General features: G+C 35.2%; 1 protein-coding gene across 1 annotated transcript; it reads right to left on the bottom strand.

Annotated features, from left to right (window-relative positions):
• Window positions 1-963: 963 nt before the first annotated feature.
• Window positions 964-9257, bottom strand: LOC139891863 (CASP-like protein 5C1). Its single transcript, XM_071874880.1, has 4 exons — window positions 9018-9257; window positions 2987-3043; window positions 1614-1746; window positions 964-1538 (listed from the first exon to the last, which is right to left on the bottom strand). Exons 1-4 carry the CDS (start codon window positions 9101-9103, stop codon window positions 1338-1340), a joined length of 477 nt encoding a protein of 158 aa, XP_071730981.1. The 5' UTR covers window positions 9104-9257; the 3' UTR covers window positions 964-1337.
• Between the last annotated feature and the right edge of the window lie 4046 nt (window positions 9258-13303).

The raw sequence follows: 13303 nt of genomic DNA, 5'->3' as shown, positions 1-13303 counted from the left end.
TGCAAAACTTGTTTTAAAACAGCATGTAGTATTATACCGTGTAATGGACCTGTTGTTGACGATTCGTACATGATGGTTTTGTACAGGGCATCACAAGATTAAAATAGGATGCGCGATTTGTAACCACCATATGGAATCGGCTAACCACATCTTTTTTGGTTGTTCGGTAGCCAAGAAATTATGAAGAAAGATTTGTTTCTGGATTGACATTAACGTCCCAAGTGTGGATTCCTGGCGTTTGTGGCTCTCATTGTTTGATTCATATCATTGTTCGGCAGATGCAAGGATCTGGTTGCAGATAATAATCGCTTCGTTGGTTTGACATATTTCGACATTCCGTAATAGTGTTCTCTTCGGTTCGCCATGGATGAAGAATGATATTTTACGTAAATGTAATTTACGATGGGATGATTGACTTTTAAAGTCATTGTAATTTTTATAATCATTTTTCTCTTACCCTGTTGCCTTTCTAGGGGGAGTGATTTTTTCATAATAAAATTTTTGCTCCCGTTTTTAAAAAACATTGTTTTCACTTTTGCCGATTGAACACACAAAATATAACGATGACAGTGACATTTTAAGCTTATTGCGAACATTAAATATTGATTATTTATTATTATGATAAACATGATTAAATATTGATTATTTATTATTATGATAAACATGATTTCCTTATTTGAACGGATATAAACACATATGATATGATTCACAGATCATTTTGTTAAAAAAAAAAAAAAAAAAAAAAAAAAAAAAAAAAAAAAATTCCTAATAAAGAGGCAATTTCTAGATACTACGGAGTATGATATGATATCAAAACCCAAGTTCAATACCTACATAAACAATTATGATGGGTCAATTAAATACAACCATTAGCACCATCCTAATATCATATATATGGACCAACAACTAAAAACCATACATGATATCAAAACCCTTAGTCCAGTACCTACATAAACTGACCCAAATACATAATCTCTCAGCTTATATTTTGGATCATCTTGGACACCTTTATATAACTGGACCAACTTTAGGTCTCTGAGTAAATATAGCAAGATCAAATTTGAAAACAAGATCAAATTTGCAAACAAGAAACACGAAACACGAACAAGATCAAATTTGCAAACAAGCTATATGTAGCAAGATAATGAAGGATATATTCACTTGCCGATCTCATAAACAAATTTGCCTTTGCTCAAGTTTAAAATTATGCAGTAAATTTTAAACACTAACGGTATAACGCTCCTTTTTTTTTTCCTTCTTTTCTTAATTTTTTTATTTACTATAAGCAACTATACGTGTGTCCCAAAAGGGTAACAACCAAAAATCATATCTACAAACTAAAGTAACGAAGGTAGAAGCCAAAGATTAAAAAGAGCCGAAGCTATAGACAAACACCAGGACAAAAACGCCATTGCAGCCGACAATTGATATCTGCTGCACAATTTTCTCCCACAAAAATAGGCACCTGCTTCGGTAATCATGAAATCAGCCACACTGGCAGTCGAACATGCGGCTGCAAGCGATAAAAATGATAGAACCTGTCATCATTTTCAAGTAGTTATTAGCATTATAAAGTGTGACTGGGTTATTATTGTGAATAAGTAAAAACGTACCCAGTCTCCTATAACGATAATAGACACTATTTGTGCTTGACGAGATGGACGTTTTACGAACACCGAAAATGCATCAACCATTGCCAGTGTCAAACTCCATGGAATTGTTAGGCCTTTGATTGTTACCAAGAAACTGAACCAATAATATGAAACAAGTTATCATTTGTATATTTACTTCCTAAAGAGCTTAACTTCCTTTTTTAACGTATTCTCTTACTAAAAAAGGACACACTGCTTATTCCCTCTGATTAAATTACCAGATGTTTCAAAATTGTTGAAATTAGGTGTATGTTTACTGATATTAGTATGCATATATATATATCTACAGTTGCTTAAATTCTTGACCAACAATGTTTAAAAAAGGTCAATTATCAAATATCTGAAACATCTAGCCATTTATAGGAAAAATATATCACTAATTGAAGAAATTTTTGGGAATTCATGTTAACATTTTGTGCGATTTGAGCGTATATTCATGTGTCCATACAGCAACATAAACTAATGCTAAAACACACAGCAAATGCCACTATTGTGTTGCTTATAATATACGTAAGCATAATGTGTCAATGAAGTAAAATAGTTAAAAAAAACCAAGTTCATAAGCATACATGATTATTATATACATAGTTACTACCATAACCTCCATTCTTAATTATAATTATTATAATAATTATAATTATAATTTATTATTGTAAATTATTATAATTTTTAGATTAGGTGCACATCATAAGAGTAACTTAATAGTATATCAGCAAACATAACTAAGTCAGCGAACCGAGGAACATAACAATAACAATTATACATACTACTACATCAACTTATTCCGTACTGCCATTCATGTTGTGGGTTACAACAAACTATATCGTCGATCATTTTTAATATTCTCTACTCATTTATCTTTTTACATTAAAGAGACTACGATTGTGCCAAATTCGAAATTTACCAAACAAGAGCACTAACACCATTACCCCACTTTTTCTTCATAAACCTAAAAAAAAAAACACTAAAAATATACGTCACCATTGTTTGCCATCTGCTCTAATACAGTAATCATCAAATTTAAGGTACTTTTCAATAATTACCAAAAAAGGAACCTACAATTTTTATCACCCAAATATCTATTAAAGTAATACACATAAACGCCAAAATCATCTTTCTTAAGGTAAAAAAATAAAAATAATATTGGTCGAAGTAAGAGAAAAGTAAAAGGTTCATATCGGTACTTTTGAGTTACACAATTGTATCAGTTATTTAACTGCAGTAACAATCAAAAATTACAATTGAGGCAAAAAAAAAAAAAAAAAAAAAAAAAAAAAAAAAAAAAAAAAAAAAAAAAAAATTAATAAAATGATGAAATTGAAATGAGTGATTACCAGAAAGAGGTGTAAGAATAGAATTCAACACCAAGACACATGAAAAGAAGGGAAGCATTTTCGAATGATCTGTCTCAAGTCGGGATAGAGAAAATGAGAGGAGAGAGAGAGCGTGTGAGGAACTACAACAATGAGGGCACGAATAGAGCATCGGAGCGACACAACGGGAGACTTCAAGATCGGCTAACTAGATTATTCGGAATCCATCTAACATCCTTCATGTTTTTCAACTTTCCGGAGGATTGGGGTGTTCCAAAATTGTGGAAAGCCTTCAAGGAGTTTGGGGACCTGCGTGATGTGTATTTGGCGGGTAAAAGATTAAGAAATGGGAAGCGATTCGCTTTCGTTAGATTTGGGAATGTTGAAGATGTCGACCGACTCCATCGTTCTCTGGGTAATATCTCGTTTGATGGATATGATATCAGAATATTCAAAGCTTGGGAACGACGTGAAGCTCATAATGCCTTCCAGCAAAATGAGCAAAAACCAGATTTCAAGAACAAGTCCAATACGGGGTTCAACAAAGATGCATACAGAGATGAACGTAACTATAGTGATGTTGCAGGCAAACATGGTGTGGATCTCAGGGAGAAACTCAATAACAAAGGCGATTTGAGGGAGACCATCTATAAAATTAGGGAAAACAAAAGCTTGCACTCTCTACAGAATGTGATTATCCCGAAAAGGGAGTGCAACGGACACCTTCTCAAAAGATCGTTGGTTGGATCGATTAGGGACTGGAGCATTATCCCAAAATTGATTGAGCTTTGCAATGCAGAAGGGTTCAAGAACTGTGATATCAAATTCCTTGGAGGCATGGAGTTGCTATTCGTTTTTGGGTCTACGGTTGAAGCTGAAAATACATTAAGAAATAATGATCACATTATTCATAAATGGTGTGAAAATGTTGGTTGGATCGAGATGACACCTTCATCACCTAACCAACTTGTTTGGATCGAAATTGGGGGGGTTCCTGTTCTTTACTGGAATGAGAACACCTTTAAAACAATTGCAAAAACATGGGGCAAGGTTGTGGATACTGAGAATTGCTCCTTATCCACTGAACATCAGAATCTAATATGTGGCAGGGTTCTAATCATCAAACACGAATCTATGGTCATTAGGACTAGGACTAATGTCAAGATGGGTGATACATGGGTATGGTTAAATATACATGAAAACCCTAAACCTCCGGTTGAACTTGAAGATGTAGCAGAAGAGTCCTTTAACTACAGTCCTGATCCAACAAGAGAATTGGAAGAATCAAGTGAAGGTGAAGATAGTGAATTCATTGATGACACATTCGATAATGATGAAGGTGATGAATCTGATACCGGAGAATTCGAATCGGACATTGATGAATTTCCCATTCCTGAAAGTAAAGAGTTTCCGGCCACCGGAAACGGCGGAGTTGATAACGGTCAGAATCATCGGGTGGTAGAAGACAAAGAATCAGATTGCATGGGAACAAAGGAGATTTTCCAAGAAAACTTTAATGATTTCGTGTCAGAACAGCTGGGCGGTGATGTCAATTCCAACAACCACGCTCATTCCCCTCCCAACGTTTCACCTGTATCACATGGGCCAAACTCTTTAAATGACTCATCGTTGGGCTTAACCTCAAAAGGCCCATATACTTCCCCTAAAAACAACATGGAGGAATTGGGCTCGGATGTTTCTCCATTGGGCCACGTCAATACCCCTACTATTAACTCTAACCCAAACACCCCAGCCCCTTCTCTTAAGTCAAAGCGAATGAAGTCAAAGCAGGGATTAAATAGAGATTCGAGCAAAGTTAAAGTAGGTGGTTCTACAAAAAATTGCCAGAAGAAAAAAGAGTGTTGTTGGACGGGTATTCGAAGGTGGAAATCTTCTTCAAGGATGATGAATGTCAAAGCTACGGCGAGGAAGGTGAGGCCAGAAAATCAACCAATTCGATCGAAGTGTTCAGATTGTGCAGGTAACAATTTTAATTCGTCTTCGTCTTCGTTAAATTATAGTGAATCGATGGGAAATAATATAAAAGATTCCAAGGCGAATTCGAATTTGGATGGTGGTGTTCCATTGGGTGTTAAAGAGTATGGTGCTAAATTGGGGTTGAATTGGAGGAAGAAAACCTCTCCTCATTAACCCTTTTGCCTCTACCCTTTCGTCTTTTTTGTATTAATTATGAAGATTTTATCATTCAATATTAGAGGGTTCGGGATCGGGTCTAAATTTGATAAAACGGGCTGTATCAAGAAGCTCTTGCGAAAAACAAAACCATCCTTCTTAGCCTTGCAAGAAACAAAACTTAGGCAAATGAACAGGAGCTGGATTGAATCTGTCTGGGGTTCTTCTGAATGTGATTTTATACAAAAGGAGAAAGTTGGTAAGTCGGGTGGGCAATTGTTGATATGGGATTCGAGGGTCTTTGAAGCTGAAAGCATAATTTCGTTTGATTGTGTCATCGGGATCAAAGGTATTTGGAAGGATTCAGGATGTCGGGTTAATGTAGTTAACATCTATGGTCCACATGAGGACCAGAAAAAACAGAAATTGTGGGACGAACTGTCAAAAATAATCCTTTTACACGACGAAGAATGGGTTCTTTGTGGGGACTTCAACGAGGTACGTGATCAATCCGAAAGACTCAATTGTGATTTTGTGGAATACAGGGCAAAATGGTTCAACGAGTTCATCACAAATTCGGGACTTCTAGAGATTCCGTTGGGGGGTAGAAACTTCACTAGAGTAAGCGACGATGGTATTAAATTCAGTAAACTTGACAGGTTTTTGGTTACCGACAAGTTTTTTCGACTATGGAACGACCTCACTGTAGTCGCCCTTGATAGGGATTCTTCTGATCATTGTCCAATATTATTAAGTGATGAAGAAAGGAATTTTGGGCCGAAACCGTTCAAAGTATTCGATGTTTGGTTGGATGATGCAGAAGCGGAAGACGTGGTAAGAGATGCCTGGAACGTTGAGGTGCCAAGTATAAGTAGGAAGGACTGCATATTCAGAAACAAGTTAAAAAACGTAAAAAACGCATTAAAGAAGTGGAGCAGTGAAAAATTCCACCACTTAGACGAGGAAATTGAGATTGCTAAAAATACTTCCATGAAACTTGAAATCGAAGCTGAAACCCGAGTGCTTGATGATATGGAACGGGTCGTATGGAGGAATGCGAGAAAAGAATGGCTTGAAAAAGAAGGTATAAAAACGAGCATTCTCAAACAAAAAGCCCGGATCAAATGGGTGACTGACGGGGACGAGAACTCAAAATTCTTTCACTCGGTAATTCGTAGGCGTAACAACACAAATTCCATCCGCGGGTTAACAATCAATGGTACATGGAACGACTCTCCAAGTGATATTAAGGATGAAGTGTTCAATCATTACAAAAATATTTTTGAAGCTACTGATGTCGAGCGTCCGAGTTTAGAAAATCTTTGTTACCCTTCCATCTCTCCTGATGTGGCAGCAGCAATTGAAGAAAAATTTGTCGAAAAAGAAATACACGACGCCATTCTCGATTGTGGGAGCACAAAGGCTCCCGGTCCGGACGGGTTCAACCTCAGGTTTTTTAAAAAATTCTGGAATGTGATCAAGGGTGATTTAATTAATGCTATTAATTGGTTTTGGGACAAAGCTGAATTTTCGAAAGGTTGCAATGCCTCATTCGTCACGTTGGTGCCTAAGAAAAAAGACCCATTATGCTTAGGGGATTTCAGACCCATTAGCCTAATTGGTAGTTACTACAAAGTAATTGCCAAACTTCTCTCCAACCGGCTCAGAAAAGTCATTCCTTCTCTTGTCGGGCCCGAGCAAAGTGCGTTCCTTAGAGGACGGTTTATTCTAGATGGCGCACTAATAGTTAATGAATGTGTCGACTACCTAAAGAACAACCGGAAAAAAGGCTTAATTTTCAAGGTGGACTTCGAAAAGGCATTCGACTGTCTTAATTGGGAATTCCTTTTGGAGGTCATGAAGAGTATGGGATTCGGTGACAAATGGAGAAATTGGATCTTTAACTGTCTTAGTTCGGCATCCATCTCCGTTCTCGTAAATGGATCTCCAACTAAGGAATTCTCCTTGGGTAGAGGCGTCCGTCAAGGTGACCCTCTCTCCCCTTTCTTATTCATACTTGCGGCAGAGGGGTTGAACATTATGGCAAAATCGGCAATTGTCAACGGGTTGTTTAATGGTCTAAAAGTAGGCAATGACGAGATCACGATTTCACACTTACAATATGCGGACGATACCATATTTCTCGGGGATTGGAGTCATGCAAATGCGTGTAGTCTCCAAAACTTACTCAAATGTTTTGAACTTGCATCCGGACTAAAAGTAAATTTCCAAAAAAGTTGTCTATTCGGCATTGGTGTAAGTTCAACCGAGGCGAATTATCTAGCAAACATCTTGGGTTGTAAAGTGGGTCAATTACCGTTTACTTATCTGGGATTACCCATCGGTTCAAAAATGAGGCGTGTAAAAGATTGGGTCACGGTGATTGATAAATTCAAATCTAAGCTAGATTGTTGGAAAATGAGATCGATGTCATTTGGAGGCCGCGTAACTCTAATTAAATCGGTTCTTACAAGTCTTCCCTTGTACTTCTTCTCGCTCTATCGTGCTCCTCGTTGTGTGTTAAATATTCTTGAGAGTGTGAGGAGGAATTTTTTTTGGGGCGGGATCGACTTCGGGTCTAAAATTAATTGGGTAAAATGGGACGACGTCATCACGTCGTACGGGGAGGGAGGGTTAAATATTGGTTCTCTTCTTAGTAAAAATCTTGCGTTGCTTGGAAAGTGGTGGTGGAGGTTTAAAACCGAAACCAACGCTCTCTGGGTCAAAGTCATTCGTAGTGTTTATGGCTCGTGTGGTGGGCTCGAGGCGGGGGCTGATTTCGGTCACTCCTCTCCGCGGTCCACCTGGACTAATATTCTTTTGGCAGGGAAGCAGATCGATGAACTCAATATTAGCTTCAGCAAGTCCTTCTCGAAAATCTTGGGCGACGGCTCTTCAACATCCTTCTGGCACGACGTGTGGATAGGGGACGACAAATTGTGTAACAGATTTCAAAGATTATATCGTTTGGAAGTTTCAAAAGATGCTGCGGTTTGTGATCGAATAAGTGTAGAAGGTGATTCAGTCAACCACAATTGGAACTGGATTCGAGTACCCACTGGAAGAACATTCGATGAGTGGCAGGCTGTTTTGGAGCTGACTTCGCGTGTCAAACTGGACCCAAATTCCGAAGACAAATGGGCTTGGTCACTAAATTCTGATAATCGTCTGACGGTCAAATCCCTAGCGGCTCTTATCGATGATCAGGTACTAGCGGTTAATAATGTTGCAGGTGAGACTATGCGGAACAGATTGGTCCCGAAGAAGATCGAAATCTTCACATGGCGGGTTTGCAAAAAAAGAATACCGGTCAAAACCGAGCTTGATAAACGGGGCATCGACCTCCATTCTATTCGTTGCCCCATATGTGATGAAAGCTTGGAGACGATCGATCATGCACTAATCTTTTGTAAGCAATCCATGGACTTATGGTCTCGAATTTTTCGTTGGTGGGGGTTTGGCAATTTCTCAAATCTAAGTGGCAATGAAATTCTTCGAGGAAACGGCCCGACGCAATCATCAAGGTACGGGAAATTGATTTGGCAAGCGGTGGAATGGGTAACTACTTATCATATTTGGAAGAACAGGAACAACAAGGTATTCAACGACAAAATATGGAACGTTCCGGTTGCTTTCAATGAAATCCAAACCAAATCGTTCGAGTGGATCGCCAATAGAGCAAAACCGAAACACAAAATTGAGTGGCTTGATTGGATAAACAACCCAAGCGTCTACCTTAATGTATAATTAGTTGTGTTATAGCTTGTATGTAATTCGTATTCGTGCTCGGGTTTGCTTCCTTCGCAAACCCTTCGAGTTGTATTCTCTGATGCTTAGCATCGAACAGTGTAAATGTCTCGTGATGTTATAATACAAATTTCTTGCTTTTCAAAAAAAAAAAAAAAAAAGAAGGGAAGCAATTGAAAATAGGGCTTGTCCTAATCTTAGTGCTAAACTTGCGCTTGTTCCAATTGCACCTGGCAATTCTTCTACTTCTACTTCCATCAATTATTAAATCGATAATTGTTTGAATTTAATATATACAATTTCGGATTATGATCAATAAAAATTGAAATTGATTGATTGATTAAATTTAGGGAAAAGAATTGTTTGTGGTTGGCTGAGATTGAGAGTCGTGCGTGCAATGCATTCCACGTTTCTTTGCTTGAAATGGAATTCGGTTTTGGTTTTTGATTATATTTTAAATAATAAAATTAATTAATTAATTATTTGATTAAGAAAGTAACGGCAACGGAGGCCGGGGGTTACTCACTCCTTTGGCCTTTATTTTGTCTTCTTAACAATTTTGATGTTTCACACATTTTTTTTTTTTCTATTTCTTTTTCAATTGTTTTATTTATTCATTTAATATTTCATCAATGTATATATATCAATTAAAATCCGAAATATATATATAAATATATAAATATTGATATATGTTTACATATTTACTATTACACTTGTTTTTACCGTTGTATTTAGCATTTTGCTTTCAACCTTATAATAAAACAAATATGATATGTTACAACAAAACATATATAACTAAGAAAATAAACATACAAATTAAATATATAATTTCACATAATATATGTTTAATATAAAATTCAACAAATTATGTTCTATTCATGAAAAGATTACAGATTTTTATGTATATATTATAATTATATCATGTTATATTTATTTTTGTTGTACTATGTTTTTAATTTCATCGCATATTAGAATTATTATAACGTTTTTTCCAAAATTCAATGTATATCCACTGATGTGGAAAATCGCGTCAATTATATATGGAACAAAAATTACCGATTAAAATTACACACACTCACGGGCAGTGTACCCGATCGTGTAGTAGTATAGTTAAGGGTAAAATCAGGTTATCGTTCCAAGGACAGTTTAACGCAATTCAAGATTATCTTATTAAATGCAATCGACTAAACCAAAAGAAATAAAGGAGAAGTACAAATAATTGTTGTGGCTATATAACGATCAGCCAACTCAATAACAGTTCAACTTAAAAATAATAATTTTGGTTGTTTTAAATTAACAAAACGGATTAAGGATAGATTTGAATTCAAAAGATAACGGATATGTCCACCCAAACTTTACTCACTCGTGTTGAATGTTTAACAATTAAGACCTGGCCAATCACCAAACAATTACAATTAAACTTACTGGTTCACCAGGAATTCTCCTAAGTGAACACAACAATCTAGATTACACAAGTGCAGGGTTTCATGTACTATAGACTTCCAGACTGTGGTTAGTTCAACTAACTGACTATTAGACCTAAATTGTGACTCTGAATTCCTTGAAATCAACAACTAAGGCAACATTCGTTGTGCTCAGTCAACCCTTGTATCAACTACTCAATTCAAGCATTCATTATCGTCTCAAGTTAATGCACAAGTGTTTAAAATAGCTCAATCAATCAATTAAATATGCCAGACTCCAATAAACGTCACTGAATTTGACAACTACGCAATCAATCAATCAAAAGCTTAGATTTTTATGAACAACTGCAATAGACTTTAAATAATTCTCATTCATATGTACAATCATAATCAACAATTTCTTAAATCAATTAGTTTCAATAAGAATTCAATTGTAAAAGCTAATAATCATCAATTATTCAATAATCAACCAATTTGAGTGATATCACCATTACCCGTTTAATCCAATGGATATGTATATAGATGGATGACCTGAAATTTAATGGATATGGATATGAATATGGATGAACAAAAACTAAATAGATATAGATATGGATGCGACACTACACGATCCATATTCGATCTATTGACATCTCTAGACGGAGGGAGTATTTAGTATGGATAAAATTGTTAAACAATTCAAACTGCAAGTACTAAAAATGTAAATAAGTGTAGCATAATTTGGAATCTATATACAACAATAACAATAAAATCCAATACCACATGAGTGGTGTATGGGGGAGGTGAGATGTAGACAATCTTTCCCCTATACGAGAATAAAAACAAGTCATTTCTCCACCCAGAGTGAAAACACTCTCAAAAGTAGAGAAAGTCATCCCTCTCTCTATTCGACGGATAAAGAGATTGCTTTCGAGTGGACCTCCGGCCAATAAGTAGGAAATTTATAATTTTAAAAATAGTAAAATAAAATTGAGACGCCATGAAAATGGTACAATCAAATTTCTATGGGTTTTGAATCCTGTCTGGAATTCAATTTAGGCTATAAACGGCAGTCAAGACGCCAATAAATCGACGCTTGCCGTTGACTCAAAAATAGAGCCAAATTTGAATCTATATGTTTACTCTTATCTCTTCTTTTTCTATTCTTCTGCAAGTTTACGTAATTTATAAAACACAATTTTATTCATGCACAATCAAACATGATTAATGATATAGTATAGTACAATATTTCAAAGAATCTTATAACTGAAAATTGATTATGTACAAATCATCACCCCATAATTTTACTCTTATTTATTATTATTATTATTATTATTATTATTATTATTATTATTATTATTATTATTATTATTATTATTATTATTATTATTATTATTATTATTATTATCATCATTCGAATTAAGGCTATGCAATTTTAAATAATGGTTATTCAAATTTTAAAATTGGATGGTCATAATTTGAAGTTGTATAGTCATATTTCAAAATTGAATTATCATTACTCAAAGTTTCATAAACATTATTCGAAATTAAATGGTCATTATATGAAATTGCATAGTTATTATGTAAAATTTAAAAGTGAAATTGTATTGTCATTATTTGAATTTGCATTATTTTAAAGAGAAAAATACATGGTTGGTACGTCATGTTTGTTCGAAATTGCACGAAAGTCACTAACGTTTGATTTTGACGGAGTTGGTTATCCAACTATGAACTTTGGCTCGTGTTTGGTCCCACGACCTGAAAAACGTTAGTGTTAGTCCATTAACTAGTATCATATGTGTGGCATGTGAGGGTACTTTTTTCATTTCAGATATTCTTCTAACTATACTCATTCCTAACTTGCAACTTCATCTTCATCATAATACAAAGAAAAACCCTTAAATTTAAAACCCTAATTTACAAACACAATAATTAAATCAACAATTATTAAACTTACAAATCATTAAAACCAAACTTATTCTATTTTAAATCTAATCTATAGGAAGAATCGTAATAAAACTCAATATCAAATCCAAACTAAAATTAAAACCAAATCAAGACACAATCATTCACAGAATTAAGCACAAACCTTTACTAATCAGAACTAAAGCTTCAAATAAAATTCACAACCATCACTACTTCCAAAATTGCTTTATCGCTACTGATATCTTTTGGTTGCAAACCCAGATTAAAACCCATCACCTTCTTTCAACATCCTTATTGCTGCATCATTACCCTTTATAACCCCACCTTTTCTATGAGTATCAGATCCTTAATTTCTTTGTGACTGGGTTTTCTTCATCAACAATGATATAGTCAAATCTCGATTTTGACTGTTGAATCACATGTGGGTTGAATTTAGTGTGTAAGTAACTAGAGGGGTGGTGAATAGTTACTTAATACGTTTTTGAAACTTTTTCGATGAATATCAAGATTTAATCAATCTTGATCAACTTAATCAACTTAAACTCAATGTGTGTAGTGTTTATGTTTGAAGTAATGCGGAAAGTAAAGTAAAAAAATAAACACAAGGATTTATAGTGGTTCGGGTGGATGTTAACTAATCCACCTTAATCCACTCCCTGATTCACTGATCGGGAGTTTGATTCCGTAAGCCTTTCTCCAAACCATTTGGAGATCCGTTTTAAAAATCTTATACTCCTTGTAGACAACAAACCTAATCTTTATATCCCTTCGAGAGATTACCTCTAGCTTAGATCAACTTGTCATTGATATGGCCGAAACGGGCGGTTTTGTTTATGCGGTGTCGTTAGGCCGCAAGGCGTCAGAATCAACTATTAAGAGAGAGAGAGAGAGCAATAGTTTTAAATTTATTTATATTGTGCGAGGCATAAATTTACTTTTAACTTTCTAATGTAGAAGGTGTAAGTTAACCTATGGTCGTGTTTTTGAATGGTTTAACGAATTGAAAATCAAGTGGATTATTGTCTTTGGTTAAATCACCTGGGTAAAGATAGTAGTTTGTTTTAAACTAATAGTACTAAATGTGGAAAAGAAAATAAAGTGGAAGTATATCCGAAGTATGCAGATCAAG

Source organism: Rutidosis leptorrhynchoides, chromosome 2 (genome assembly GCF_046630445.1).
Source record: "Rutidosis leptorrhynchoides isolate AG116_Rl617_1_P2 chromosome 2, CSIRO_AGI_Rlap_v1, whole genome shotgun sequence".
NCBI lineage: Eukaryota > Viridiplantae > Streptophyta > Magnoliopsida > Asterales > Asteraceae > Rutidosis > Rutidosis leptorrhynchoides.
The sequence above is the reverse complement of the archived record's forward strand: the minus strand, read 5'-3'. Positions and strand labels throughout refer to the sequence as shown.

What these genes read in the sequence shown, in the direction of transcription:
- LOC139891863 (XM_071874880.1), bottom strand. Translation starts at nt 9,103, where the DNA reads ATGGAAGTAGAAGTAGAAGAATTGCCAGGTGCAATTGGAACAAGCGCA. An exon ending in TATTCTTACACCTCTTTCTG is followed by an intron (nt 1,747 to 2,986) that starts GTAATCACTCAT and finishes TTATTGGTTCAG; the next exon opens with TTTCTTGGTAACAATCAAAG. An exon ending in TTATCGTTATAGGAGACTGG is followed by an intron (nt 1,539 to 1,613) that starts GTACGTTTTTAC and finishes AAATGATGACAG; the next exon opens with GTTCTATCATTTTTATCGCT.